Below are 25,504 nucleotides of genomic sequence, written 5' to 3'. Positions count from 1 at the left end.
ATAGGCTTGCTAAGGGTAGAGAGAGGAAGACTAGAGATTTGGATCAAGTAAAGTGTGTTAAGGATGAAGAAGGCAAAGTCTTAGTGCATGAAAAAGATATCAAGGAAAGGTGGAAGGCGTATTTCCACAACTTATTTAATGATGGATATGGATATGACTCTAGCAGTCTAGACACAAGAGAAGAGGACCGGAACTATAAGTACTATCGTCGGATTCAGAAACAGGAAGTAAAGGAAGCGTTGAAAAGAATGAGTAATGGTAAGGCGGTGGGGCCAGACAACATACCTATTGAAGTGTGGAAAACTCTTGGAGATAGAGGTCTTGAGTGGCTCACCGAACTCTTTAACGAAATTATGAGGTCAAAACGCATGCCGGAGGAATGGAGGAGAAGCACGTTAGTGCCAATCTATAAGAACAAGGGGGATATACAAAATTGTGCAAATTAGAGGGGAATCAAGCTCATGAGTCATACCATGAAATTATGGGAAAGAGTGATCGAACGGAGATTAAGAAAGGAGACTCAAGTTACTGAGAATCAATTTGGTTTCATGCCGGGAAGGTCGACCATGGAAGCGATTTATTTATTACGGCGGGTGATGGAGCAATATCGCATGGCCCAACAAGACTTGCCCTTGATTTTTATTGACTTGGAGAAAGCGTATGATAGAGTGCCTAAAGAGATTTTGTGGAAAGCTCTAGAGAAAAAGGGGTTAAGGTTGCATATATTCGAGCTATCCAAGATATGTATGATAGGGTATCGACTAGTGTTAGGACACAGGGTGGAGAGTCAGACGATTTTCCCATCACAATTGGTTTACATCAAGGGTCAACCCTTAGCCCCTACCTTTTTACCTTAATTCTGGATGTCCTCACGGAACAAATCCAAGAGATAGCGCCGAGATGCATGCTTTTTGCAGATGACATAGTCCTCCTTGGAGAGTCGAGGGAGGAGTTGAATGAGAGGTTGGAAACTTGGAGACAAGCTCTAGAAACACATGGCTTTCGCCTAAGCAGAAGCAAATCGGAGTATATGGAATGTAAGTTCAACAAAAGAAGGAGGGTTTCTAACTCAGAGGTGAAAATAGGAGACCATATTATCCCTCAAGTCACACGGTTTAAATATCTTGGGTCTGTAATATAGGATGATGGGGAAATTGAAGGGGATGTGAATCATCGCATTCAAGCAGGATGGATGAAATGGAGAAAAGCATCGGGGGTGTTATGTGATGCAAAGGTACCGATCAAGCTAAAGGGAAAGTTTTATTGGATTGCGATAAGACTGGCGATTTTGTACGGAACAGAATGTTGGGCGGTCAAGAGCCAACATGAGAATAAAGTAGGTGTAGCGGAGATGAGGATGTTGCGGTGGATGTGTGGTAAGACTCGACAGGATAAAATTAGAAACGAAGCTATTAGAGAGAGGGTTGGAGTAGCGCCTATTGTAGAGAAGATGGTGGAAAATAGACTTAGGTGGTTTGGGCATGTAGAGAGAAGACCGGTAGACTCTGTAGTGAGGAGAGTAGACCAGATGGAGAGAAGACAAACAATTCGAGGCAGAGGAAGACCCAAAAAGACTATAAGAGAGGTTATAAAAAAGGATCTCGAACTTAATGATTTGGATAGAAGTATGGTACTTGATAGAACATTATGGCGGAAGTTGATCCATGTAGTCGACCCCACCTAGTGGGATAAGGCGTTGTTGTTGTTGTATATTGATTTGTCCTTTTCAAAAATAAAATTGTATATTTTTTAGAAAATGCCATTGTTTTAAACTTCAATGCATAACGTTTAAATTTAAAGAAATTGTCAAATAAAATCTCAAAATTTGACATTTTTTTCAAAAATAAATTAAACCAATCTCGCACTAAATACGTATCATAGTATCTATATGAACCTGCATTGCAAAGCCACATTAAGAAGTCATGCCTTGGAAGTTACAATATGTAGCATATGATTAGACGAGCATATCCCTCGCCTCTAATGCAAACCCCCAGGCCACAACCCCTCCTCCCAAAAAAAATAAAAAAATAAAAAATCATACTAGCTTACACTTAAATGAAACATTTAAGAGCTTTAAAAATAATAATTTTAATAAAACACTAAATGCAGTTATATACAAATGAGCTCGCCATTATTTTATCAACAGTTGGAATATATAAGAACTCCAACAAATGCGTTGTCTGTAGCCAAAGAAACTAATGTGGTCTTCATTCTACAATATTACATAATAATGAGAAATGTATCCCCCATAATTTTGTTGTAGTAACTCAAGAAATCCTAAGACATTGACATTATATTGTGTTTCTGGTTCAGTATATTTTTTTCCAGGTCATTTCCAGAGCCATTACAGAGTGTGTCAAAAACAACATAGATGTTCCACGACCGGATTATGAAAGAAAGTTCCTCGATGGCATGATCCATGAATGAAACGAAGGAAAGAAGGGGGCAGTGGCAGCAAGGTTTCAACTTGCAACATGATGTATTACTATTATATCAAAAGTAGCCAAAGAAGGGTACAGACATTGCTGCTTAAGCTCAGCCAAGTTATAAGTAAAGCCTTGACTCTGACCAATATCGTATTGCTAAATGCCAATACATACAAACTGTAAACAAGCCTTGTTCTTTATCTTTTGGCCTTCAAGATGCAGATCCACTAATGTCAGGGGCTGTATGAAAAATAAAAAGACACCAGGATCAGCTGGTTTTGTAACTTTAAAAGTACCCAAAATAAATTAATGTCATTTAAAAAAAAAAAAAGCTGCAATGATGACAGTCACGAGAGTCACGAGCAACATCTAAAACCAAATTGCCAAAATAACATGCATGTAGACCTCATATGCACAAACACAAACAACATTGCAAATAGTTATAAACCTACTATTGATTCCCCAAGAACTTACCATGGCCAGCAATACTACTTTCACAAAGAAAGCCCGGCAAAAAGCAACTCCAACTCCTGCTCTCGGGATACAGTTCTCTGACATAACAGCATAAAAGAAAAATACAATTAATCACTTGAAAATTAGCATATGACTAAAAAAAACCTATGGCTGATGAACAAAGAATGGTCTACCTGAACTGACATGAGTTGCAAAATTTTATTAAGAACCTTCAGACGATGTGTAACATATGAACTGTTTGCAGGCAATTGGTTCATTCTCTTAATTTCTTCATGAACAGAAGCCTGTTTTTCCTCACACCACACCTGTTTCGGTGGTTCAGGCTGACTAATATCTCCAGTCTCCATCATTTGATCTAGGGTATCGCAACCCTTTAAATGATCAAAGGAATCCACTTTTTCACTGAACTGAGCAAACATCAACAAAACAAATACTCAGACACCAAGACTACACCAAAGAAACATAGAATTAGAAAGATTCTAGAGACAAAGATAACCCCATCAATTACAACATAGTAACATACAAGCATATGATAAACTCTGGACAATGGTGATAAATCTAGTACTCCAACCATAGTCACCAAGGTTACAAACACCAACCAAATATGTTTTCCTAAAGTGGTTTCCCTGTTTAAATGCAAGCTCATGGTGTTAATTGGCCCAAGAACTGTCAATCAAAAGCTTCTAGTCCTCCACAAAGCAAATACAATCAAAAGAGAAAAACTGACAAGGTTGAAACAACATGAATAGTTTAGCAGCCAAATATAACCAAGGATCATTTCTAGACCACTGACCTAGAAAGCTTGAACACAACTTGACACAGATATGACAAGACACAAACATGGGGATATGCAAATTTAAAATATCTTAAGATATGCCACGGCCATAATAAAATGTATAGGATTAATGTAAAATTCACATAAAATACAAGCTTGAATCTAGACATGCTTGATGTATGAGTTATTGTGAAAATAGAAAAATGTTACAATTTATCTGATTGTTGTAATATTCCCATTTGTATTGGTATAAATGTTTAAAAAATAAAGGTCAAACAAACACCTAACAGTATTAGTGAGAGTTATTGTAAAATGTAGTGTCAAACTTAAATATGCATCCACAGCTGTTATTTTGAAGTGTATGTGCTTCCTTTGCATTGATCATCACAAGGAACGAAAAAAGATTATTTGATTAACAACACCATCCTTCTCTTAATCATTTTTTAAAAGAAAACAGAGGAACAACTACTACCACAACAGAATATCAATATCACAGAGAGCAAGTTTCCAACAGATCAACAGGACAACATGGATAAGTAAATTTTCAAATTGATTTCAATATTACATAAAAGATCATAACAGTACAAAATTCTCCAGTGTAGTATTAAGTATACAACGGCTAAATAAAATCAAATTCTACACAATACAATATCTTGTATTACTTTAATCCACAACAAAAAAACTTAATTAAGCTTATTCAATTAGTGCAAAAGGTATTCAACTATTTTCTTTTTAAAATGACAATACATGATTCAACGATAGCGTACAAATACACACAAAGTGAATCAAAATTAAATCCTAAACTTATTTCCCTTCGAAGAATCGAATATGGTCTTCTGCTTTATTTTTCTTCATTTTCTACCTTAAACATATTAACAATTAAACAGATGATATAACGAAGACAATATTAAAATAGAAGTAAAAAAGGAATTGGAACCCTAGCATTCTAGCAAGAAAGTAAAGAAGAACTTACGAGGAGAAACAGAGAAGAAGAACGATCCTTTCAAAACTGCACCGTTTTGGAACAAGACGAATGCGTTCTGTTCAGGTTAACGACAACGTCGAGTTGCAAAGAGTGACGACGCAACAGCAAAATAAAAAGATGGAGAGTATAAAAATGGTTCTAGCAAGACAGGTTCTGACCACCAAACTGTATATTTAGAGCCTGTTTCGAGGTCAGAAAAGGAGGACTATTTTATTATAATATGTTATTTGTTGGTTACATTATATCTTATCCTATTGCTCTGGAATATTTATCAACCTACTCAATCCAATATAAATTGAAACTTAACTTCAACATATCTAATTTAAATTGAATCGGATTAGATTTTAAATTTAATTTTCATAATCCATCCGATCTAATTTAAACTTAACTTCAACATATCTATATATTTTTATTCATAATTTAATAATATTATTCATGTTTATATTTTTATTTCTTATATGCTTATACAAATTATGATATAACTTATACCTATATAAAAATACATTTAATTAAGAATTATTTTTAATTAATTATTTGAGTTAAGATACATAAATATAATTATATAATGATATATAAATAAAATATTTAATATTTTAAATTAATTTTATTATATATCTTATCATTATTTAATATTTTCTTATAAAAATAAAGGTAGAATTAAAATTGAAAACTAATCCATTCCAAACTCCATCAAATTAGATAAGATTAAAGTTTTAAACAAAATCAATTATATAATAAATTAAAAAAATCAAAATAATAGGATTAGATAATTTTTCTTTTAAAATCGATATCTCTACTTTACTATATTTCTTATCCAGAGAAAAACTCCGGATTAGGGTCAACAAGCTATCTCCCCCCTCTCCCTCATAAAATATATGCATAATACTTATTAATTAGCATATTATATATACTATATCTGATACGTTAATTTTGAGACAGAAATTTAAATTATTTTATTAATTGAAAATAAAAAATTAAATAACTAATTGTTATTAAAAATATTTTTATAGGAAAATATTTGACTAATTTAAAAAACTTATATAAATTTTTTTATAATTATAAGAAAATTAATTGCATAAACAAAATATAATTTTTTATAATTTAATTAAATTATATTTTATAAGTTTCATAATTTATAAAAAAAGTTGATGTTTAGAAAATTATATATAATTTTAATAAAATGGTAATTTTTCCATTGAACATAATTCATATGATATCTTATTGTCATTGGTGTGCACCAACTAGTAAATATAATTAAAACTTATCATGATTTTATCTTATTTCATTGCTATTCTTTCTGCATATCATATTTTGTCTTATCTTAATCTGATCACCAAACGAGCTCTTAACATTTATAGTTGTTAATTAAAAATTTAACGGTTAAAATTATAATAAAAATATAAAATCATTAAATAAATTTTAAAATTAGTTATAATGTTAGTTGCTAAATTTTTAATCAATAATTATAAATAAATTCTATTTTTTAAAATGCATTTTTATTTGTTTTTAAGTAGTTCAAATTTATGAAAATAATAGCATGAAGATAACGGACTCGAAGTTGAAAGTTGAAAATAAGGTGGATCTCACTAATAATTTGATTTTGTAAATTTAATTTGAACTGAATAGGTATATTTTAAATAAATTAATTTATTTTAAAATATTTTTATTTTAAAAATATTATTTTAACTTCGTAAATTTTAGTAAGAAAATCCTCTTCGGTGCGAAAGTTTATAGAATGATAGTTACATTTGAACTTCGGCATATTGAATTTATTATATTAATTTATATAATATATATTACCTAATATAGAAAATGGAGTAAATTCATCATGTAATATATAAAATTGAAAGATTAAGTCACTCTCAAATAACATATTAATTTAATATCTAGATGTGTAGGGAATGTAGATCAGTTGATTGGGGGAGATGATGCATTATTGTAAATTTATTGATATTGTGTTTGATTCTCATAAACAAAAAAATTTAATATCTAGTTGTGAATTTGAAAATTAATTGATTTAAAGTAAAAGTAATTCAGACTTGAAAACAAAATTTTATCATAAGAAAATTAAAAGAAATTAAATATAGAGTAAAAACATAAAAAAGTATTTGTTATGATAAAATCATGTATTTTAAAAGGAAATATTGTATTATACTACATTGCCAATACTCTGCTGCATTGCATAAAAATTGAAATATAATTAATATTTTTATAGTATGTTTGTAAAAAATAGTATGTGATTATTTAAATAGACTTTGGGAAAATCAAAAAGTGGTTGGTTTTAGGGGTGGTGATGAGTTCAAGTCTTTTAAACAAAGTAGTTATGGATTCAAAATTGTATATGAAGAAAGAAAAACTGATTAGGAGACAATCTATAGAAGAAAATTAATCAAGGTGAATATCCGCTAATATCTTTTATAATGACAAATGTAAGAGAGAGAGAAAAAAAATTTAGAAAGGAGAGAACTCAAACGGATTCAGCTTCTTTTACTAGCTATGATTAAATAATTTAGTTGAATGATTAGAGTGGGGTCTAAAGCAATCAATGATATAAACTTGAGCAATGCATAGGCATGGGCTTCTTACTTTCTCTCTCATCTCTAGGGAAAACAATAGGTTTTTCCTTTTTTCCCACCAATAGACTCTCCCTCTCATATTTTCCTAATATACACATGTTTGTATATTATTATCTAATATTTATCACTTTTTCTCACTTTAGAAGTCAGGACTGGCCACCCAACTTCTGTACTGCACGCTTTTTCTTAAATTTAATTTTTATTTTATTTTTAAATTTATGTTTTAATTTAAATTATTAAAATAATTCAAATATTATATTATATAAAAATATATTTAATTTATTTTAAAAATAATTTTTTATTGAAATAATTTTTATTTGTTTAAGAAAATGTTGTTATTAAGTATAATTATTTTTCTTATATTATTCAATTTATACAAGACTTTTTTTAAGTTAACATTTTAATTTTTTTAATTTGAATTTTGTTTAATTATATTTTTGCTTTAATAAAATAATTAAAAATTTTAATATTATTATTTTACTAAATATAATTTGTTTATTTATGTCATTAGATTTTTTTTAAATAATAATATTTTTTGTTTAATAATTTGTTTATAGAAGAATATTATATTACATTATAAATAAAATATTTAAACAATCACATTTGTCTAAGGAAAAGAAACTAAAGATGAAGGTATGTTGGGACAATTGTTTGTGTTATGATCTTGTTCCAACAAATTTCACATTTTTTTTACCTGTTCATTTTCTTCTTCCTCAATCTCAGTAGAAATACATGACTATCCTGTGTAGTCCTCTTTCTCTTTGGATCAAGACCTCACTAATCTCCTTCATATTCATGTCATATTAATTTGTGTGGCAGTAAACCAAATGAGTAGTCGTAAACATGCAAGCAAAATGTGTTGTGAAGTGAATGGTGGCGACACATAGTTCATGGGATCAACATTGACAGATTTACAAATAGTCATAACGCGTGAGAACACTCAAAGTGTTTAGCCTTCCAGGTGGACTGGGTGTTTGAAGTAGATATTGGGTCTATGTTACAATAAATATGTGGTTGTGCCTGTATTCGTTTGCAATGTGTATTTGATTCTTGTTGACCACTATTCATTGCCTCGGAGACGACTTCATAATATTGTAACAGTGAAGAGTTTTGCGGTCTTGAAGTACATCTCCTCAACCAACTATGACACCAGCAAATGTCTTGTGTTTTTTGAATATGAAATTAACTGACTCAGACAAATTTATAGTCATATGTCTTCAACGTTTCCCTCGTCTAAGCATTATACCCAAAAAAATTGGGTTACTGAGCAAGCCATTTAGATGCTGCACTTAGCTTATTCGCAGGAATATCCCCAAGATGTCGCCAATGCATCTTCTCCGTGTATGTGTGACTTGTAAATCAATCTATTATGTTATGAAATGATATTTGATTCAAAGTAAAGTTTAACGAAGAAATAAAATAGATTCTCACCAACATGAGTGCTTCAAATGTTGGAGTTTGAGTTACCGCAAAGGAAATTTTGTGCAATGTGAGGCAGACAGAATAAATGGGATGTGTCTTGAACCCATAAGTTAGTTGAGTTGTTTTAGGCACTTAAAATAGCAGGGTGCGCGACAAGTGTGATGACGATTCTTGATCATCCTTTCTTATGCCTCTTTAAATTGCATGCGTCTAAGCTCAATGTATAACCATTTTTATTTTCATGTGATTTACACACAAAGTTTAACCTTGTCGTTAACAATTTCTAGTTTATCCACTCTTGAAGTGTGTGCAGTGATAACATAATTGTATAAATTCATAACACTTAATAACATCATTCTCTTAAATAAATAAAAATTATTTTTAAAATCAATTAAAAATATTTTTATATAATATAATATTTGTATTATTTTAATAATTTAAATTAAAACATAAATTTAAAAATTAAATTAAAAAAAAGCACGTCCTACAAAAATCGGGTGACCAGTTCTAACTTCTCACAAGTGAGAAAAAGTGGTATATATTAGATAATAATACACAAACTGATATATATTTGGAAAATATGGGAGAGAAAGTGTATATTGGTGGAAAAAAATCAAATCAATCAGCAAATAGTCCAATAATTAAGATTAATTAACTGACAAAGTGAATTAGCTAGTATAGTGGTATCAGTTCAGTTCTAAAAACTTTATCCAAATGTGAACAGAGGAAGCATAACAGGCAAAAGAGGTCCAGCCATATACCAATGACGTTTATGCTGTCCCACTGGCACCTTTATTAATACTTAATAAGTTGACTAATATTTAGATTCCTATCTTTTCTTTGGCGTATTGTATTTCATCATTCAGCACAAAGCATTTACCCATAAAATAAGTTCTGGCCACCAGTTCTTTCTTTGCCTTCACACCAAAGCTTGTTAAGTATCCACCAAAATTACCTTATATAATACATATTGATCAATTGACCTTCATAGTTAGTTACAATTACGAAAGTTGCTTGTAGTGCAATTCACTTAGTTTATATACCGTAAATGTAAATCTTAAAGTAAAAAAAAAAAAAAAATCATTCGAAAATATTATTAATTCTATACTATTGTGATTTCTAGTATAAGACAAAATGTATCTTCTAGGACAGTAAAAGTCCTTAGGTTAAATAAGATGATGATAGATAATAAATTTTTTCCTCTGAATATTTAATCTAATTTCGATTCAAACTAAAAATTATTTGTTAAGCTGGAATAATTTAATACAAATTAATCCATACGTTTAGTGCTATTATATCATGATTTCTAATACACTTGATTATAATTTTTAATAAAAAACATTTTATTAAATTCTTATAAAATGAATTACATAATTGAAAATATCAATATCAGTGATTGAAAACAGAAAAATTGTGAGTGCCATATTTTCCTTTCTTTTTTAGAAAATTCAAATGGTGGATGAAACAAAATAAGAGAAATGTTGACAGCAAATTCTCTATCACTCTTTTAAACTCTATCATTAAATAAATTTATTGAAAATAACATATTTTTAATGAATCTAACTTTTCATTTAATAATTCACTCTCTTAATTTTAAAGTAGCACCCACCAAAATTTATAATTTTTTGATAAATTTCAATCAATGATAAAAAAAATATTAGAAAGAATTTCTTTTTTCATTCCTCCTTTCTTTTTGTTTCAAACAAGGTTAAGATAAATTTTGATCAAAGAACACAGATGATGAATGTGAAGACTGGAGTGCGAGAGACATAAAGTGCTTTTGTTTTAGTTTTTATTTTAATGAAATATTTTAATTTTATTAAACTTAAATCTAAATAATTAATATAATAAAGGGTTGAGATGGTTGCACTTTACTCTCTAAATTACATGTTGCACTTCAGAGGAATCTTTTCCAAACTTTTTTTTATATATAATTTATTTCTTTGTATGAAATCATGTTTTTTTTATGAGAGATAATCTTGTTTATGAAAAAGTGTGTGAATCCTACATTTTAGGATCCTTTTCCCCATTTTAAGAGATTCTAGAGGGTAGATTAAACAAGACAAATATTTTCTTCTCTCTTTCATTTCAAGCAAAGCATTAAAGATAAAAAAATAAAAAATATTCATATGTTACAATAAACTTTCATATAAAATAATTATTTTTGGTATTTGACTACAAATATCTTTCATGTGAGATAATTATGTGTAACTCTAGTGGAATTACTAGGTATTCTTTACCCATAACACTAAATTACTCACATGGGCCTTTTACTTTATTTTATGTTGTAATTTGATTCCTTATTTATCAAAAGTTGTAAAATTATCCTTTAAGTAATTATTTTATAGCATGTTGATTTTTTTTTAAATCCACTGTTTTCATTTTTGAGACATGATTTTAGACCTTTTTGTTGATTTAATATGTGAAATTTGTTTCATTAGATTCACATACATGTAAACTATGAAACTCATGATGTGCAAACCAAGAAGGAACATAAACAAGGCAAAATTTGTGTGAAAATTGAATCCTACAAATAATCATAAACCTGAAAAATCTTCTAAATTTCTAAAATCAGCTGAAGTATTACTTGTGAAACTCATTTTCATGTGATTTTCACATGTTTATGTCTTTTTTTTTCCCAAACATCAATTAGGTTTCATAGTTTTCATGAAAGTGAGGCCAAGGCTAATATGGAACACCTCGTAAGTGGTCTTTGGTGCACCACTAATTTTAGCCACCATATTAATTTGAACAACACATTATTATCACTACCATAGCTTCCTCTATTCAATGACTCCGCCTCCAACCTCCACGTTTTTTTGTGTAATTTGATACTCTGAAATATGCATGTCTTGTGCTTATTTCAATTATAATAAAAAAAATTCTTTAAAAAAACCAAAATAACACTGCGTGATTCCTTCGAGAATCCTCAAGAATCTTTGTTACAACACCACAATGAAGCTCCTCAACACTGTTGACCCTCCTTCTATCTGACCATCTCCCGTAGTGCTTGAGGTGGTGGTGCTAAGCGACTATTCAAGTCTATGTCAATGGTGTAGGTTCTTCATGCTATAAGCAATGACAATGGGGTAGTTTATGGGGCACATGGAAGGAATCACAATGCTGCTTGAAAAGAATTACAACGGCTATGACCTACTCGTAAATTGTAGCTTTATGGAGCTTCCTCTTTTTGTTGAAAGTGGAATGCTTATTTGCTTAGGTCCACGCTAGGGTTTTGACTATGACTTGGTGGCATATGGCAGAGCCCATGGTCGAGATTTTGAAAATAGTAACTATTCTTATCGAATTTGACAAATTTCCCTCACAACGGTGCTCCTTCATGAGCTCCTTCACAAATAGTGGTGGGTGTACTTGTAAAGACGCTTCGACGCTTAAGTTAACAACGTAGAGGTATACATGTATCATAATATAGGTTGACTGATAAGATCTCAATTTTTCTTCTAAGATAATATAAATAGAAAAATATATGGTTTTATTTTATTTTTCTTCTGATAATAAATAACTTTTGGTTTTATGAAATATCTCTATCTTTCTGGTAGAAGATAAAATTTTTCTTTTACCTTAATTATGTCTATCATATCCTCTAGATTCTCCATAAGCTACTTGGGTGGCAAGTGAGTACAGAGGCTTATAGAATCCAAATAGTACATTAACCATTGGAAAAATGGAAGAGGATGAAAGGAAGTCATAACGATGGTGAAAATTGTGTCAAAGGCAAAACAATTTGATATAGAATATGTAAATTCGACCTATGGAATGATATTAATATAATGACCGATAGTTATGGTCTAATTGAAATACTAGTCCATTGAAACAATGACCTATAAATAAATTTAATGAGAAATTTTATGTCCTGAATCAATAAAAAAAGATTCAACACCATATCTCAAAACTAAAAATGATCAATTTTTCAGAAAAGATAAACATATTATAAAAGACTATTTTACATCTTTTAATAAATAAATGACCATATTACAATCTAAAACAAATTTAAGAGATCGTGTGACTGCCAAAACCATAAACATCCTCTACAAGAGGTATTTCTGCTCAGAAAAAAAGTGGGTCTATAATTAACACTATTTTAAAAAAATATAAAAACCAATTTCAACGTATTTTAATTACATTCATTCTTAAACTCAATGTCAAATTTGAACGTAATCGATCCGCACAAAGACGCTAGTATGCGCGAAAAGCCAAAAATAAGAAAGTGGAGCGAGAAAATATAGGGAAGTCGCAGATAATAATAAAAGTCAAGGGAGCAACAACTGCGATATCTCTTTCTTCTTCCTTCGTCTTTTGTTTTGGTGACATTCTTCTTCTTCTTCATATCATCACAACCAAGAGAGAGAGAGAGAGGAGAGAGAAAGCGCATTAAAAGATCAATTTGCCCTTCGATCTTCTTCTTCGTCTTCCTCTCTCTCGCACCATGAACGAGAAGGCCAACGTCTCCAAAGAGCTCAACGCTAAACACAAAAAGGTTTTCAGTTTTCTGCAAAATTTCCTTTAATCTCAATAATGGATGTTAATACGCCATTTCCGAATTTCGCGAATTTCGATTCGGCGGTGAAATAGTGGTAATGAGGATTCTGAATTGTCGGATTTGATTCGATTCAATCGCTGTTCGATTCGCGTATTTTAGAAATCGAACTTCGAAGTTGCGACAAATTTTTGTGATTGCGTGTATGACATGATTAGCTGTTATGTATTTTTTTTAAAATGAAAATTGGATGGGAAGAAATGGATTGCTGATTGGGGGTAATGGACGAATGGTTATAGCATAATTTGATCTGCGTATTTTTTGTGATGTTTATGTTTAATTATTTTCTGGAGTGAATTAATTAATCGAAGTTATTGTACTTGGTAGTTTGGATCCATTTTTCTATAATCCATTGGTAATTACTATATGATTTTCTGGTTTTCTTTATGGAGATGTTTTGAGGCCATTTGCTTGTATAGTGGATATATTATGGAGCTATTAAAAGCATTGTCGGTTGCAAATTTGGGATTACTCAAAATCTTTGTCGTTGATCTGGAGAATAGTTCAAACTTTGTTTTTCCTTTGGTTGTTTCTCATTTTATTGATTGGATCATTTGATTTTTCCTTTGGTTGTTTTTCGTTGATTTTCCAGTTGTTTGGTATTTGTTAGTGTCTAATTGAGGAGAATTTGATCTGTTGAGTTGGTTGGGCTTTGAGGGGATCTTATATGATTTGAAAAGGGAAAAACTGCTTATTTATTTATATTTTGAGCTGAAAAGGCCAATACTTCGTTTGTTTATTTTGGATGGTTGGTTATTTTTCTCTATTGGAATGTCGATCAATTTACATTTATTTGAAGAGAGTTTTCAGTCAAGAGTGTCTAACTTATATTTTGCTATATATTTTTAAATCCTTTATTTTTCAACAAATGAACTTTGGATTTTTTCCTTCATTTACATTCACTTTTTCCTTCACTTTTTTTTTCCTTTTATTTTTTTATTAAATATTTTATTTACTTACTTTAAATTAAATATGCAGATACTGGAAGGACTTCTTAAACTACCAGAGAATAAGGAGTGCGCTGACTGCAAAGCTAAGTATGTATTTGTCTGGATCTAAATGATCCAATCTTTATCTCACATTTTCGTGTCAATAGGAATAGAAGAAAAGAGAGATACTAATCTGTTCATGAAACTTGAACTGTTATTGGATAAGCGTTTTCTGGATTATTTTTTTTTCTGATTGTTTTTTCACAATTTTCTATAAAAAATTTGATTTTCAGAGGTCCAAGATGGGCTAGTGTCAATCTTGGCATCTTTATATGCATGCAGTGTTCCGGAATACATAGAAGTCTTGGGGTACACATATCAAAGGTAATGTTATGTTCCTTGGTATTGTAAAAGTGATTGAGGTCTGTGGGTCTCTTATAATGTTTCTTTAAAAAGGTTTCAGTTTGATCTGTCAGAAACCAAATCATGAGGGGAAATTATGTATTATGGTTGTCTTGTATGGAAATAAAATCTTTGTAAATTCAACTAGGAAAAGTTAATTTAAAATCTTTGTAAATTCAACTAGGTAAAGTTAATTTAAAAAACTACATTATTTGTTTTGAGGGACAGTGTATTATATTCATGCTCATATCACTCACTTGTTTCCTAAATAATGACATAAAGGATTCTAAATTAGTAGCAGTAGTAAAAGTATACATGCCTTCTTTAGCTGGCAATTACATTTTGATTGTTGTTATATGAAAGTAGCACTGCTGTACTGCATCCTTTTGTCAATATATGGTTAGATTGTCATTCTTTTTACTGTGGCCCTGAAGAATGCCAAGCTGATAATCTATTTGGTTCACAAAATGTTTCGTTATGATTTCGTTCATTTTCAATTTAAAATCAAATATCAATGCTGACTCAATTTGATATGGGAACACCTGAAACATGGCTCCTAGTCCTAGGTCCTGACAATTGGCTTTTTACTCCTTAGTCTCTAAATATTTTTATTAAGTAAAGGCTGATTCTAATTTTCAACTTGCTAGTTCAATTATTATTTATTTATATGCTTACTTGGTAGCTTATCTTCAGGTTCGCTCTGCAACTTTGGACACATGGCTCCCAGAGCAGGTTGCATTCATTCAATGTAAGGGAATCTAAATGGTCATATGACCTTTTATGGTTATTTTGAGTTCTGTTATTATGCTTTAGTTGTATAGTCTTCTCATTATATTTGAATTTCTCTTTTTGGTCCTATATAGCGATGGGAAATGAGAAGGCAAATAGTTACTGGGAAGCAGAATTACCCCCACATTATGATAGAGTTGGAATTGAAAATTTCATTCGTGCAAAGTATGTCTGTTGATGAACATTTGAACCACTCTGATTTTTTTTTTCCTTTTAATCTCTGTATAGTTAGAAGTGTATGTTTCTTATTATGCGCACCTAGTGAAGATGATTTTTTGCTTTCAATCATTGCATATATTTAAAGGTATGAAGAGAAGAGATGGGTTGCAAGGAATGAGAAACCAAAATCACCTTCTAGTTTCCGAGAAGAGAAAAGTCCTTCACATTGGCAAAAGCCTGTGGAAAGAGGTGGGCATGATTATGCAGCTGTGTCTGAGAATACTTTTGAGGAAAGGAAGAAAATCCAACCATCACATGCAATTCCTGCTACAAGAATTAGTGTTCCCGCTCCACCCAAAGGGCCTGAGCTGGTAAATTCTCTCTCTCTCTCTCTCTCCCAAGGTTATCAATGGTGGATGGTGAAGACCAAAATTCCGCCATATAAACATGTCATACTGGCCTATGGTGCCACCATAGTGGGCTTCCCTTCACAAATTGCTTATGGTGGAGGGGTTGAAAAATGCCATGCTGTTGTGTTTTGGTGGCACTATAATGATTATTTAACAGCATTTCTTGTATTATGTGGTGAATTATATGTCAGTATGTGACATTGTGGTTGTAGAGTCTGTTCTGCTGTCAGTGTTTTGTCTCATGAGCTATGTGAGCAATAAAACTAATAAAAGAAGAGAAAATGCATGGAGCTCCCCCTTAAACCTTGGAGCTATAATAAATAAGCTGTCAACTTTAAATCTAGGACTTCACCTTCTTATGTTTTAGGAAAAAGGCCCCAATAGGTGCTATGTATGCATCTTTTGTCTTGAATGCCTCTACTGAAACAAAAATGAATAAAAGCAACTATCATGGCATTTTTAAAAGTTTAGTGGGCTTAATAGCTGAAATTGAAATGCATTTTTCTAAATGACAATCAAGTTTTCAAGTATTGTGGTGGTGATGGCAGCTGTGGTAGTTATCAAAATGTTTTTCAAATTAACAGTAAAGTATCCATGATATAGTAAACATACACTAAAATGTGCTCTTGAAATTTCTACTCTAAAACCTGTTTATAGGGGAAAGATTTTCAAAACAGTCAGATAAAAAATAGTCTCCCAAACAGGTATTAAACAAGCCCATATCTATTTCTTCTTGAGAAAAAAAAAGAATAATATGGTGTGATAAGACAAGGCTAGACTATTAACTTTATGTTCATGATATGTTGAAACATAAGCTTAATGTTGTCATGTATGTTACTTGTGGTTGTCTCATACAAGCCTGAAATGCCAACTTACCACTTCAGATGTGTTAAAATATGTATAAATTCTATTGTTTTTACCAGGAAATACAGTCTGTATTTCCTTCCTCGTGTTCTTCTCTTTTATTTGAAAAGATAAGTCCACTTATTTTTGGACCTTAGTCCAAGTTATGCAATAATAAAACTAATATGCTGATCCCTTCTAGGGAAATTTTACAATTGAGATAAAAATTGGATGTTTGGAATTATCAGTGAGAGAAATATTATTTTTGACAACTATTATATAAAATAATTTATAGCAGTATACATTTTCAACAACTTATATGATAAACTATGTCTGAGCAGTTAACATAGATGATTCTACCTTGTATTTTTCTTTCTCCTTTCTGTAAAATGTATTTTTTTTTCCTTGCTCTTTAAAGTTGAAAGTTTCATGGTTTATACTTTTTTAGACGTGTAAAAACAATAAATTTCTGAACAGGTAACTACTGTGGCAAAACCTCAACATGTTGAGAAAGTGGAACCTGTTGCACCATCACCACAAGCTGAAACTTCAAAACAGACTACTGACACAACACAAAATTCCCCTTCAAAAGTTGACTATGCTACGGACCTTTTTGACATGTTGTCTATGGATGATCCAAATGAAAAGGGCTCAGGGGCAGCTGATGCTACTGCTGATGATAATAACTGGGCAGGTTTTCAGTGTATGTTATGGGCTTCCCTTTTTTTATTTTTTATTTTTAAAATATATCATGAAAGCACCAATGAAAGTGTTTCCAGGCATTGATTTTGAAGCTTTGAAGAAGCTTCTTGGTGACTATGCTGTGTTTGTCTCAGTTCTTAATTTTGCGCTATAATTGTTTCAGCTGCTGCAGAGGCATCGACAGCTGAGAAGACTGATGCTACAAAAGCAGTTGAGAGTACACCCCAGTCCACTTCTGGAATTGAGGATTTATTTAAAGACTCACCTTCAGTTACACCAAGTTTAACTACAGAAAAACCACAAAAAGATGTAAAAAATGATATCATGAGCCTCTTTGAGAAGGTACGTGCCAGTGCTTCAATAGGTTTGTTTAAGGCTGAGTTACTTCTTTGACTTGATATATATATGGTTAGTATATTTTTTTAAATATACACATTCTATATTGTTGAGTATTCCTCCTTGCCCTATGTGAGTTAATATCCAAGACACCAGAATGAGTGAATTTAGTTGTCGATCTCTATCCTTAGATGGGTTGTTTTGTTTTGGTATGTGAATAAGATTTTACCTGACCCAGTAAATTGGACATCTGCAGTCCAATGTGGTGTCTCCATTTGCAATGCATCAACAGCAACTGGCCATGCTGGCACAGCAACAGTCTCTTCTAATGGCTGCCGCTAAATCTGCTGGTGGGGATCCCAAGTACCTGGCCAGCTTACAACAACAACAGTCTCTTCTAATGGCTGCTGCCGCCGCTAAATCTGATGGTGGGGATTCCAAGTACCCAACCGCCATACAACAACCTGGGTCCAACATTCCTGTCCAAAGTTGGCCAGCTGCTAGCTTCCCAATGCCTGGTGCAATGCCCATGGGTGGTCTGGAAGAGTTACAGAAACTCATGCAGGTAAATAATTCATTGAGGCATTAAGTTAATTGATTAATGATTTGTTCTTATCTGTTCCGCAATTTATCTTTCTTCTCCCTTCTGTGTTAGACAATGAACATGAATGCAGCACATTCAGCAGGGAGTTCATTTCAGTATCCACCATCTAGGTACACCACCGATTTATTTATTAAAAGTCTATTTAATTTCAGTTTGGGTAACTTATTAGGGATTTGGCTTGATTTGTGACCTATCTTCATAAGATTTTGAAATTATCTTAGGTTGATATTGGTGTCAATCACAAGGATTCATGGTTTCCCTAAATCAAAATTAATTAGTTATGTGTGGAGTGTAGGTTGTGCTGCCAAAAGGCTATTTATGGGGTTCTGTTTACATTGTATCAAGTATCTTATCCTGAACACATGCCAATGAGACATTTTTTCTTTCAAACATTTCTCACAAATGTACCAGTATTATGATGGCTTTACTAGCTGAAGATTATGTTTCAAATATGCTGTTAATCCTTGCAACAAATCTCATTCATTTAAGCCATCTATATCTCATTATTTGTATAGGATCTATACATTGCATCTGTTCATTCATTCAAGTCATCATAGGAAACATAAATCCGTATTTATGTTTCTCTTTTCTAGTTAACTAAGTTGCCTTTTGCTGCAGTTACTATGCTATGGGACAAGTTGCTCCCACTAATGGTACGGCACCAACGGGAGCGAGCAAACCACAGTCAGCATCTCCGGTATCATCTACCACTTCAAAGACAGGGAACGACTATGATTTTTCCTCCTTAACACAAGGAATGTTTGCAAAACACTGATTGACCTTGGCTTAACATTCCCTGCTATGTCATATACCATAGAAAATTAGTTAAAATTACAGAAAAGTGCACTCTTTTTCTTTCCCTTGACCTGCCTCCTTGGGTTGTAAACCATATCTAGAGCTACTGAGCTAGTTCAGTTTTCTTGTTACGGGTGATTGCTTCCTTTGTATCCATAGGTGTATTCACAATAAAATGTAGTGATATTTATTATCTATTCCTCTCCTTTTCTCTTCTATATCTTATGTACTGTAAGTGTTCATTGATGTCACCACTCCTTATAATTATGACCAAAACATAATACTTAACAGTTACTAGGACAAGTATTTTGTTTTATTTTAATCAAATATTTAAGTTGCGTAATTAATAAATTATTCAAAACCTTATTTGAAAAATAAAAGAACACTAAGGCTAAGATGACTTGAGTGGCTTTAATAATGGAGGATACAACTGAAGTATGAGAAACGGATTCTTGAATTTTATTATATATATTTTTAATGTAATAACTAAGATCTCACTGAAAGTCACATGCCGGTTATATTAGCAGTTCTTATCAATTAAGCTCTACTCATTTAACATGCAAATCTGTTATATTTATTTTAAACAAAAATGCTAAATAATATATCAACTTCGAGTGAATCTTACAACTTTCAGCTAAAATTGGATGTGATATTCCTTTAGTATGTGTTTGTTTTTTCATTGAACAAGCTTCAAAAGGAACACGCATGCTAATGGATTGAAAGGGTAAAACAAACACACCCTTAATCTTTCGTACCAGTAATGAATGTACCACCACAGCTTATGTTTAAAGAGACTGACCCAATGTGAGATTGAAACCATGAAGACTGCAATTCACATCCCTTAAAGGAGAGGATGCTTTGGTCATTGTGATTATCATTATCAAAATTTTGCTCCGTTGAAGTTAATAAATGATCCAATGCAGTAAGTTCCCTACCAATATAATATTCTGCACGCCAAATTCGGCTAGGAAGAAAATTAAACCAACAAATATATTATGTAATTGGATGAAGAAAATTCGGCCGTGGTATGCAAAGTCTCATTTGGATTTCTATTTCAATTGAGTACTTGTGTGACATATATACATTGAACGGTAAAAAGTAAAAAAGATCACAGCGTGTTAGAGCCAAGAGATTTTCTACATCACCATTGTGACTGGGAACAGCCTATCTAAGAAAGTATATACACCACCACCTAACAGCATTGCTCCGCTGTGGGACAAGAAAATTGTAACATGCATAAGAAACCATGGAAACTATGAAATTCAACAAGTGGATACTCTAGTCTCTAAAAACTAGAAAATAATCATACCATAAATTGTGTAGGGGGAACATGAGTGTGCACTCTTTATTAAAAGTTCAAAAATTACCTTATAGGATTGATCCATGCTGAGAACTTGCGAAATGAGAGCAAGCTCTATCAATACAGATTCAAATCAGAAATATTGTTCTCCACGAGACATCTGAATTTTAGAATTAGAAAGTTATTTTATGAAACCAAAAATGTCATGTACTGACCTGTAATGCTCCAGCAAAAGAAGCAGCCAAGAGTAAAGGAGAAACATAGCCAGTTGTGTAAGTCAAAAGTAAGCTGCCTCCAATCACAGGATCCTGTCAAGAAATCATCATTTTCTTTGTTAACATAAGAATGACTAAATATGCAAACTGATTAGCAAATAGACAGTCATTATATTATACTATGTACATATAAAAATTAAGCATCCCTTCTAATTTGGTGCACCGGAAAGCAATGTCATGGGGACATTGATACTTGGAGATCCTAAAATTCAAAAATCTTACATTGGATAAACTTCTCCATAAATACTTATAGGAGAAGAAAATAAGAAGGTAATATGAATTAAACTTTTACCACAAGTTAAAATAAATTTTTCTCACCTCAACTTTTAGAGAAGTTAGATGAGAAAGCTTTCATAAAAGTTTAACTTATGGAAGAATCTATATTTAATTTACCTTAGTATCTTCTCCTACAAGTGTTCATGAAGAAATATATTCAAACAGAGCCATATTAGATTCAAAGTTTTGTAAACAGAAGTAATTTGACATATTAGAACCCTCTTGAGTTTTTGAACTGATTAACTGAAACAGAAGAGGAAATAACACTAGTTTGCTTAAGTTCTTTTGCTAACCCTGCACAAAAATGTTGCCAGAAAGGAATAATGAATACCTATTGGTTCTTAATAGGAAGTACCTTGGATGCAGCAACATATCCCAAAAGAGTGGCCAGAACAGGTGTACTACAAGGTGAGGCAGCTAAAGCAAATGTAAGCCCAGCCAGGTAGGCTTGCACACCTAAGAGTAGAATTCATTCATGTAAAATGTTCTGCATTCAAACTTATGATGAAAAAACTAAAGTCAGCATAAGAGCATAAACTTACTGGATGGGAAATTGGCAGCGGCTGCACGTGGATCAAAACTGTCAAAGAATGAGGGCAGCCGTAACTCAATGATCTGCAAAAAAATTTCAAAGAAAATTACAAACAAATACAGTAAAATGTCTATTCAAGGAAACTTTTATAATGGATTAGCTTTTAAAACTTCTGTTAATGTGTTTATACTCTACAGTCTAAAAAGCTTCGAACTTTGAAGAATGTCTATTGTCTCATAAGCACACATAGTAAGCATCAGACTAACTACGATGAAAATGCACTAAATGTAACTGCACAGAGCTGAAGGTAACTAATATAAATCTTGTATGAACTTTTAAAACCATAATTTAATCATATAACTTAAAGAGTGCCAGTAATTAATAATTATCTCAGCAGTACAAAGCTACAAGGTTGAGCTTTGACAAGCCTAATCCATTGCAATTCTTAATGAGTTATGGGCGTTGTCACAGACAAAAGGAAATGAAAATAACAAAGAGAAGAAAATTAAGAGCACAGATTTTCATAACGTGAAAGTTTGTAACCTTTAGAAACCAAGGAAGGGGGCAGAGGGGGAGAGAAACTGTTTCAGTACCTCAAGAAGATTCAGACCCATAATTATAGCCAAACCAGAAGCAGCCAAAGGTAATCCTTGGCCAATCTGTCCATAAGCCTTTCCTGCAAATGAAGCTCCAACACCCAACAGTGCTAATGTGGTTGCAAGACCTAAGGAGAATGCAATGGAATCTCCTACAACCTGACAGGAAGAAGAGATCAATAAGAATTCTGTCTGAGTGAGTGTGTGTGTGTGTGAGAGAGAGAGAGAGAGAGTCTCTCAAACAGAATTTATAGAAATAAGACAAGTGAAGGAAATGATGCACTTCAGAAAAAATTAATACATGCAATGTTATGGATCTTATTGACTTCCTCAAGCATTCATCCTACTGAACTAAGCTCAATGTATATACAGTTTAAATAAAAATTAGAGGACCTCAAAAAATCAAAGGTCCAAGCATTTTACATACAATGCCTGATTTAATAAAATGTAAGGCACCATTGTTGTGAGTAGAAACCTAAAAGATTAAAACATAGATTTGGTTGACCAATATAAATCAAAGATTATTACCTCTGCTCTGCTTTTGCCAGAGCCAAATGCCCCTGAAATATTCCAAGCAACAAATTTAGGCAACTAAAAGGGTACAAATACTGAAAATTCCAAACAGAAGCATGCTCACCAATGTAACCAAGGGTCAGTGGTAAGACACTAAGTGTACAGGGAGAAAGGCTGGTCACAAGCCCTGCCCCATAAATTACAGCCAAACTGTGAACACATAAATAAACAGCAAACAACAAACTATTAACATGTGTTTCCAATATTCCAGGGGGGGGGGGGGGGGGGGGATAGAAAAAAAATAATGTTTAGGAATTAATAGTGCACCTAGTGAAACTGAGAGAGGTTAATTGGCCCTGAACAGCTTCATTGGCCTGTTGTCCAGCTGAATATAGAAAGCCTCCAAACCAGTCATTGAGGCTTCCATCAGCCAAAGCATAAATAGAAGCAGCCACTTCCTGATTCAGTAAAATAAATAATTCTAGTTCCTCAAGAAGTGACACAAAAGAGGCAGCTTGGATGTATAGTATTTATATGGATTTGGAACAATTTGTGTCATTTCAACTATCAAAGAGACATTGACAACAACCTTTCCTAGTCATCATTGGCCTACAAAGCTAGCAACTTCAGTACAATATCTCGTATGCAAATAAAAGGAAGCAAAAATGTTGCTCGTGTATTCTCTCCTCGCAATAACCAAGATTTACTAGACCATTATATGTATTGATTGAGTTTACACTTTACATACAATAACAATATACATTAGGTTCTTATGTGACCTTGTTTAAAAAAAGATAAAAATAACTCCTAGATAAACTCACCAAAAGGATGTTGAAAAGAGTTGATAACACCCGAAGTTATTTATGTAAATGGACATTGAAACAAATCACCAACATAGTTGTCCATACTTACAGCTTTTGCAGTGACTGGAGCAACCAAGTGTGCCACTGAAAAAATGGAAACAAGAAGAATTCAACAATACAATGAACCAATCCCAATCATCAATGTCAAAGCAGTGTCACAATACAAAGCAGTGTTTGAGAATTATTTATAAGTCACCCTAGCCAAGTTGCAAATATAGCATAAAAAGTTGATACCAGCAAGTTCCTTGTTCCCAAAAGAAGGAAAAGAAAAGAGAGGATACAAAAATGAATTAACAAGCATGCACAAGAGGCCTATGCAGCAAAATGTTAAACCTGTTTTACAAAATAACATGTCTTATCCCAATAGAAGAAGAACAACTAAAATGATATTAACAAGGGATGAAGTTTGATCAGAAAACACATTATCTTGTGACAAGTTTAAAACAATGAAACAAGGGATACATGAGAGGGTAATATAATCCACAAAATCCATATGTACAAAGACAGTACCTGTCATGACTCCAATGCATGTCCTAATGTTATTGCCATTAATCTTCCATTTGGACCGAAGACAATTTTCAGGTTTGGAAGTTTTTTGGTGCGTATTGATGGGAACAATATGCCTGCCTATAACCAAAGAAATAAAGTCAAAAACAAAGAGAGGATACCATGTTTTACATTTTCTTCAAAAGCATCAACGTTGAACCAAATAAAGGATAGCAACATCTGATGAAATAATTGGCAACAACATTGTTCCAAATCCCAACGATAAAAACATGAAGCGCCCTTCCATACCACATCTTCATTTCACCAAAAATATGAAACCATACCCATCCAATAATTTATTTATATATTAATCATTGATATTCTCTACTGGAGACAATCCTGCTCGAGACAGGTCAGACAACTAGGGACAGCAAAACTCTCCCTCTGAGCATTTAATATACCCAGAGCCCAAACTCGAGCACTCATTAAGCAGGAACAAGTAAGAATTGAACCCCTCGCTACATGGTTTACACATCCAATAATAATAATAATAATAAAGAAATTCATAGGACTTTTTCCTAACACGTCTTCAAAAACATTAAAAGTAAAAAAAATAAAAAATCATCAAACTATTCTTTTTAAGAAAGAAAAAAAATTCCATTTATGATAAACATGGCATGGACGCAGAGAAATTGGCAGACTCACCATCCTGGTGAAGATTGCAGCTTACAATTCTGCGATTTCGAATTTGAAGACTGTAACTACCACACAAGCTCATACTCAAACTCATCTGTACGTACAATTAGATAAAAAAAAAAATCAAGATTGAGAAAAAAAAATAACAATTATTTTTTCAACTGAAGCTCAATTTTGTTTTCCAATGAATGGGTCACCCACCGTCTAGAGAGTTACAGAGCATAGAAGAGAAGAGAGTAGTTCCTTACTGTTTGGAACACGGAACCTATGCGGAATGAAAAAATCCAAACCCCGAGAAGTTGTTGAGTTGTGGCGGTTATCTATGTTCTCTTAAATGCTTAATTTGACAAGTTTAATTTTTTTTTCAAATTAAATTCAAGATAAAAAAAATTAAATCTTGTACTAATACCTCTCTCCCTAAGTATATTATAAAATTATTTATAACCTGAGTTAATTGAGTCTCCCTAAGTATACTATAAAATTATTTACAACCTGAGTTAATTGAACCTGAGTTAATTGAGCCGGTAACATTCAATTAGTTAATAATTCTTATGATTTTTCTAAAATTGTTGGAACTCATCATCTAACTCTTTCTATTTAATTATTTTATATCTGATTAATTAATTTGTGTTAATCTTCTTTCCTTCTCATAATAGACCGGATGAATTTATTTTGTTAATTTTTAGAATTCATTATAAAGTAATTAAAAGTATTTTAGTAAAAAAAAATACAAGACATAATTTTAGAAAGTCTTATAAAAAATATAAGCAATTTTTTGTTGA

The 25,504-nt window shown here is 32.1% G+C and overlaps 3 protein-coding genes across 5 annotated transcripts; 1 reads left to right on the top strand and 2 right to left on the bottom strand.

Annotated features, from left to right (window-relative positions):
- Window positions 1-2,063: 2,063 nt before the first annotated feature.
- On the bottom strand, window positions 2,064-4,845 carry LOC114378601. The gene is made up of 4 exons (XM_028337247.1): window positions 4,649-4,845; window positions 3,074-3,307; window positions 2,901-2,977; window positions 2,064-2,666 (listed from the first exon to the last, which is right to left on the bottom strand). Exons 2-3 carry the CDS (start codon window positions 3,248-3,250, stop codon window positions 2,921-2,923), a joined length of 234 nt encoding a protein of 77 aa, XP_028193048.1. The 5' UTR covers window positions 3,251-3,307; window positions 4,649-4,845; the 3' UTR covers window positions 2,064-2,666; window positions 2,901-2,920.
- Window positions 4,846-12,854: 8,009 nt separating this feature from the next.
- On the top strand, window positions 12,855-19,380 carry LOC114379581 (ADP-ribosylation factor GTPase-activating protein AGD5-like). The gene is made up of 11 exons (XM_028338264.1): window positions 12,855-13,156; window positions 14,195-14,253; window positions 14,439-14,529; window positions 15,241-15,295; window positions 15,411-15,501; window positions 15,641-15,866; window positions 17,226-17,451; window positions 17,614-17,792; window positions 18,043-18,351; window positions 18,442-18,500; window positions 19,009-19,380. Exons 1-11 carry the CDS (start codon window positions 13,106-13,108, stop codon window positions 19,163-19,165), a joined length of 1,503 nt encoding a protein of 500 aa, XP_028194065.1. The 5' UTR covers window positions 12,855-13,105; the 3' UTR covers window positions 19,166-19,380.
- A 781-nt stretch (window positions 19,381-20,161) lies between these two features.
- LOC114379582 (cytochrome c-type biogenesis ccda-like chloroplastic protein) lies at window positions 20,162-25,062 on the bottom strand. Of its 3 annotated transcripts, none has more exons than XM_028338265.1 (13): window positions 24,924-25,062; window positions 24,732-24,816; window positions 24,051-24,167; window positions 23,590-23,624; window positions 23,005-23,135; window positions 22,802-22,887; window positions 22,693-22,724; window positions 22,162-22,323; window positions 21,579-21,651; window positions 21,392-21,492; window positions 20,701-20,793; window positions 20,553-20,599; window positions 20,162-20,394 (listed from the first exon to the last, which is right to left on the bottom strand). In XM_028338265.1, exons 2-13 carry the CDS (start codon window positions 24,814-24,816, stop codon window positions 20,322-20,324), a joined length of 1,035 nt encoding a protein of 344 aa, XP_028194066.1. In that variant the 5' UTR covers window positions 24,924-25,062; the 3' UTR covers window positions 20,162-20,321. The 3 variants fall into 3 exon arrangements, with proteins under 3 accessions (XP_028194066.1, XP_028194067.1, XP_028194068.1); XM_028338266.1 differs by having other exon boundaries at window positions 24,971-25,058; XM_028338267.1 differs by lacking the exons at window positions 20,162-20,394; window positions 20,553-20,599 and having other exon boundaries at window positions 21,368-21,492.
- Between the last annotated feature and the right edge of the window lie 442 nt (window positions 25,063-25,504).

This window comes from Glycine soja, chromosome 12 (assembly GCF_004193775.1).
Source record: "Glycine soja cultivar W05 chromosome 12, ASM419377v2, whole genome shotgun sequence".
Classification (NCBI taxonomy): Eukaryota; Viridiplantae; Streptophyta; class Magnoliopsida; order Fabales; family Fabaceae; genus Glycine; species Glycine soja.
This window is presented reverse-complemented; position numbering and strand designations above follow the sequence as displayed.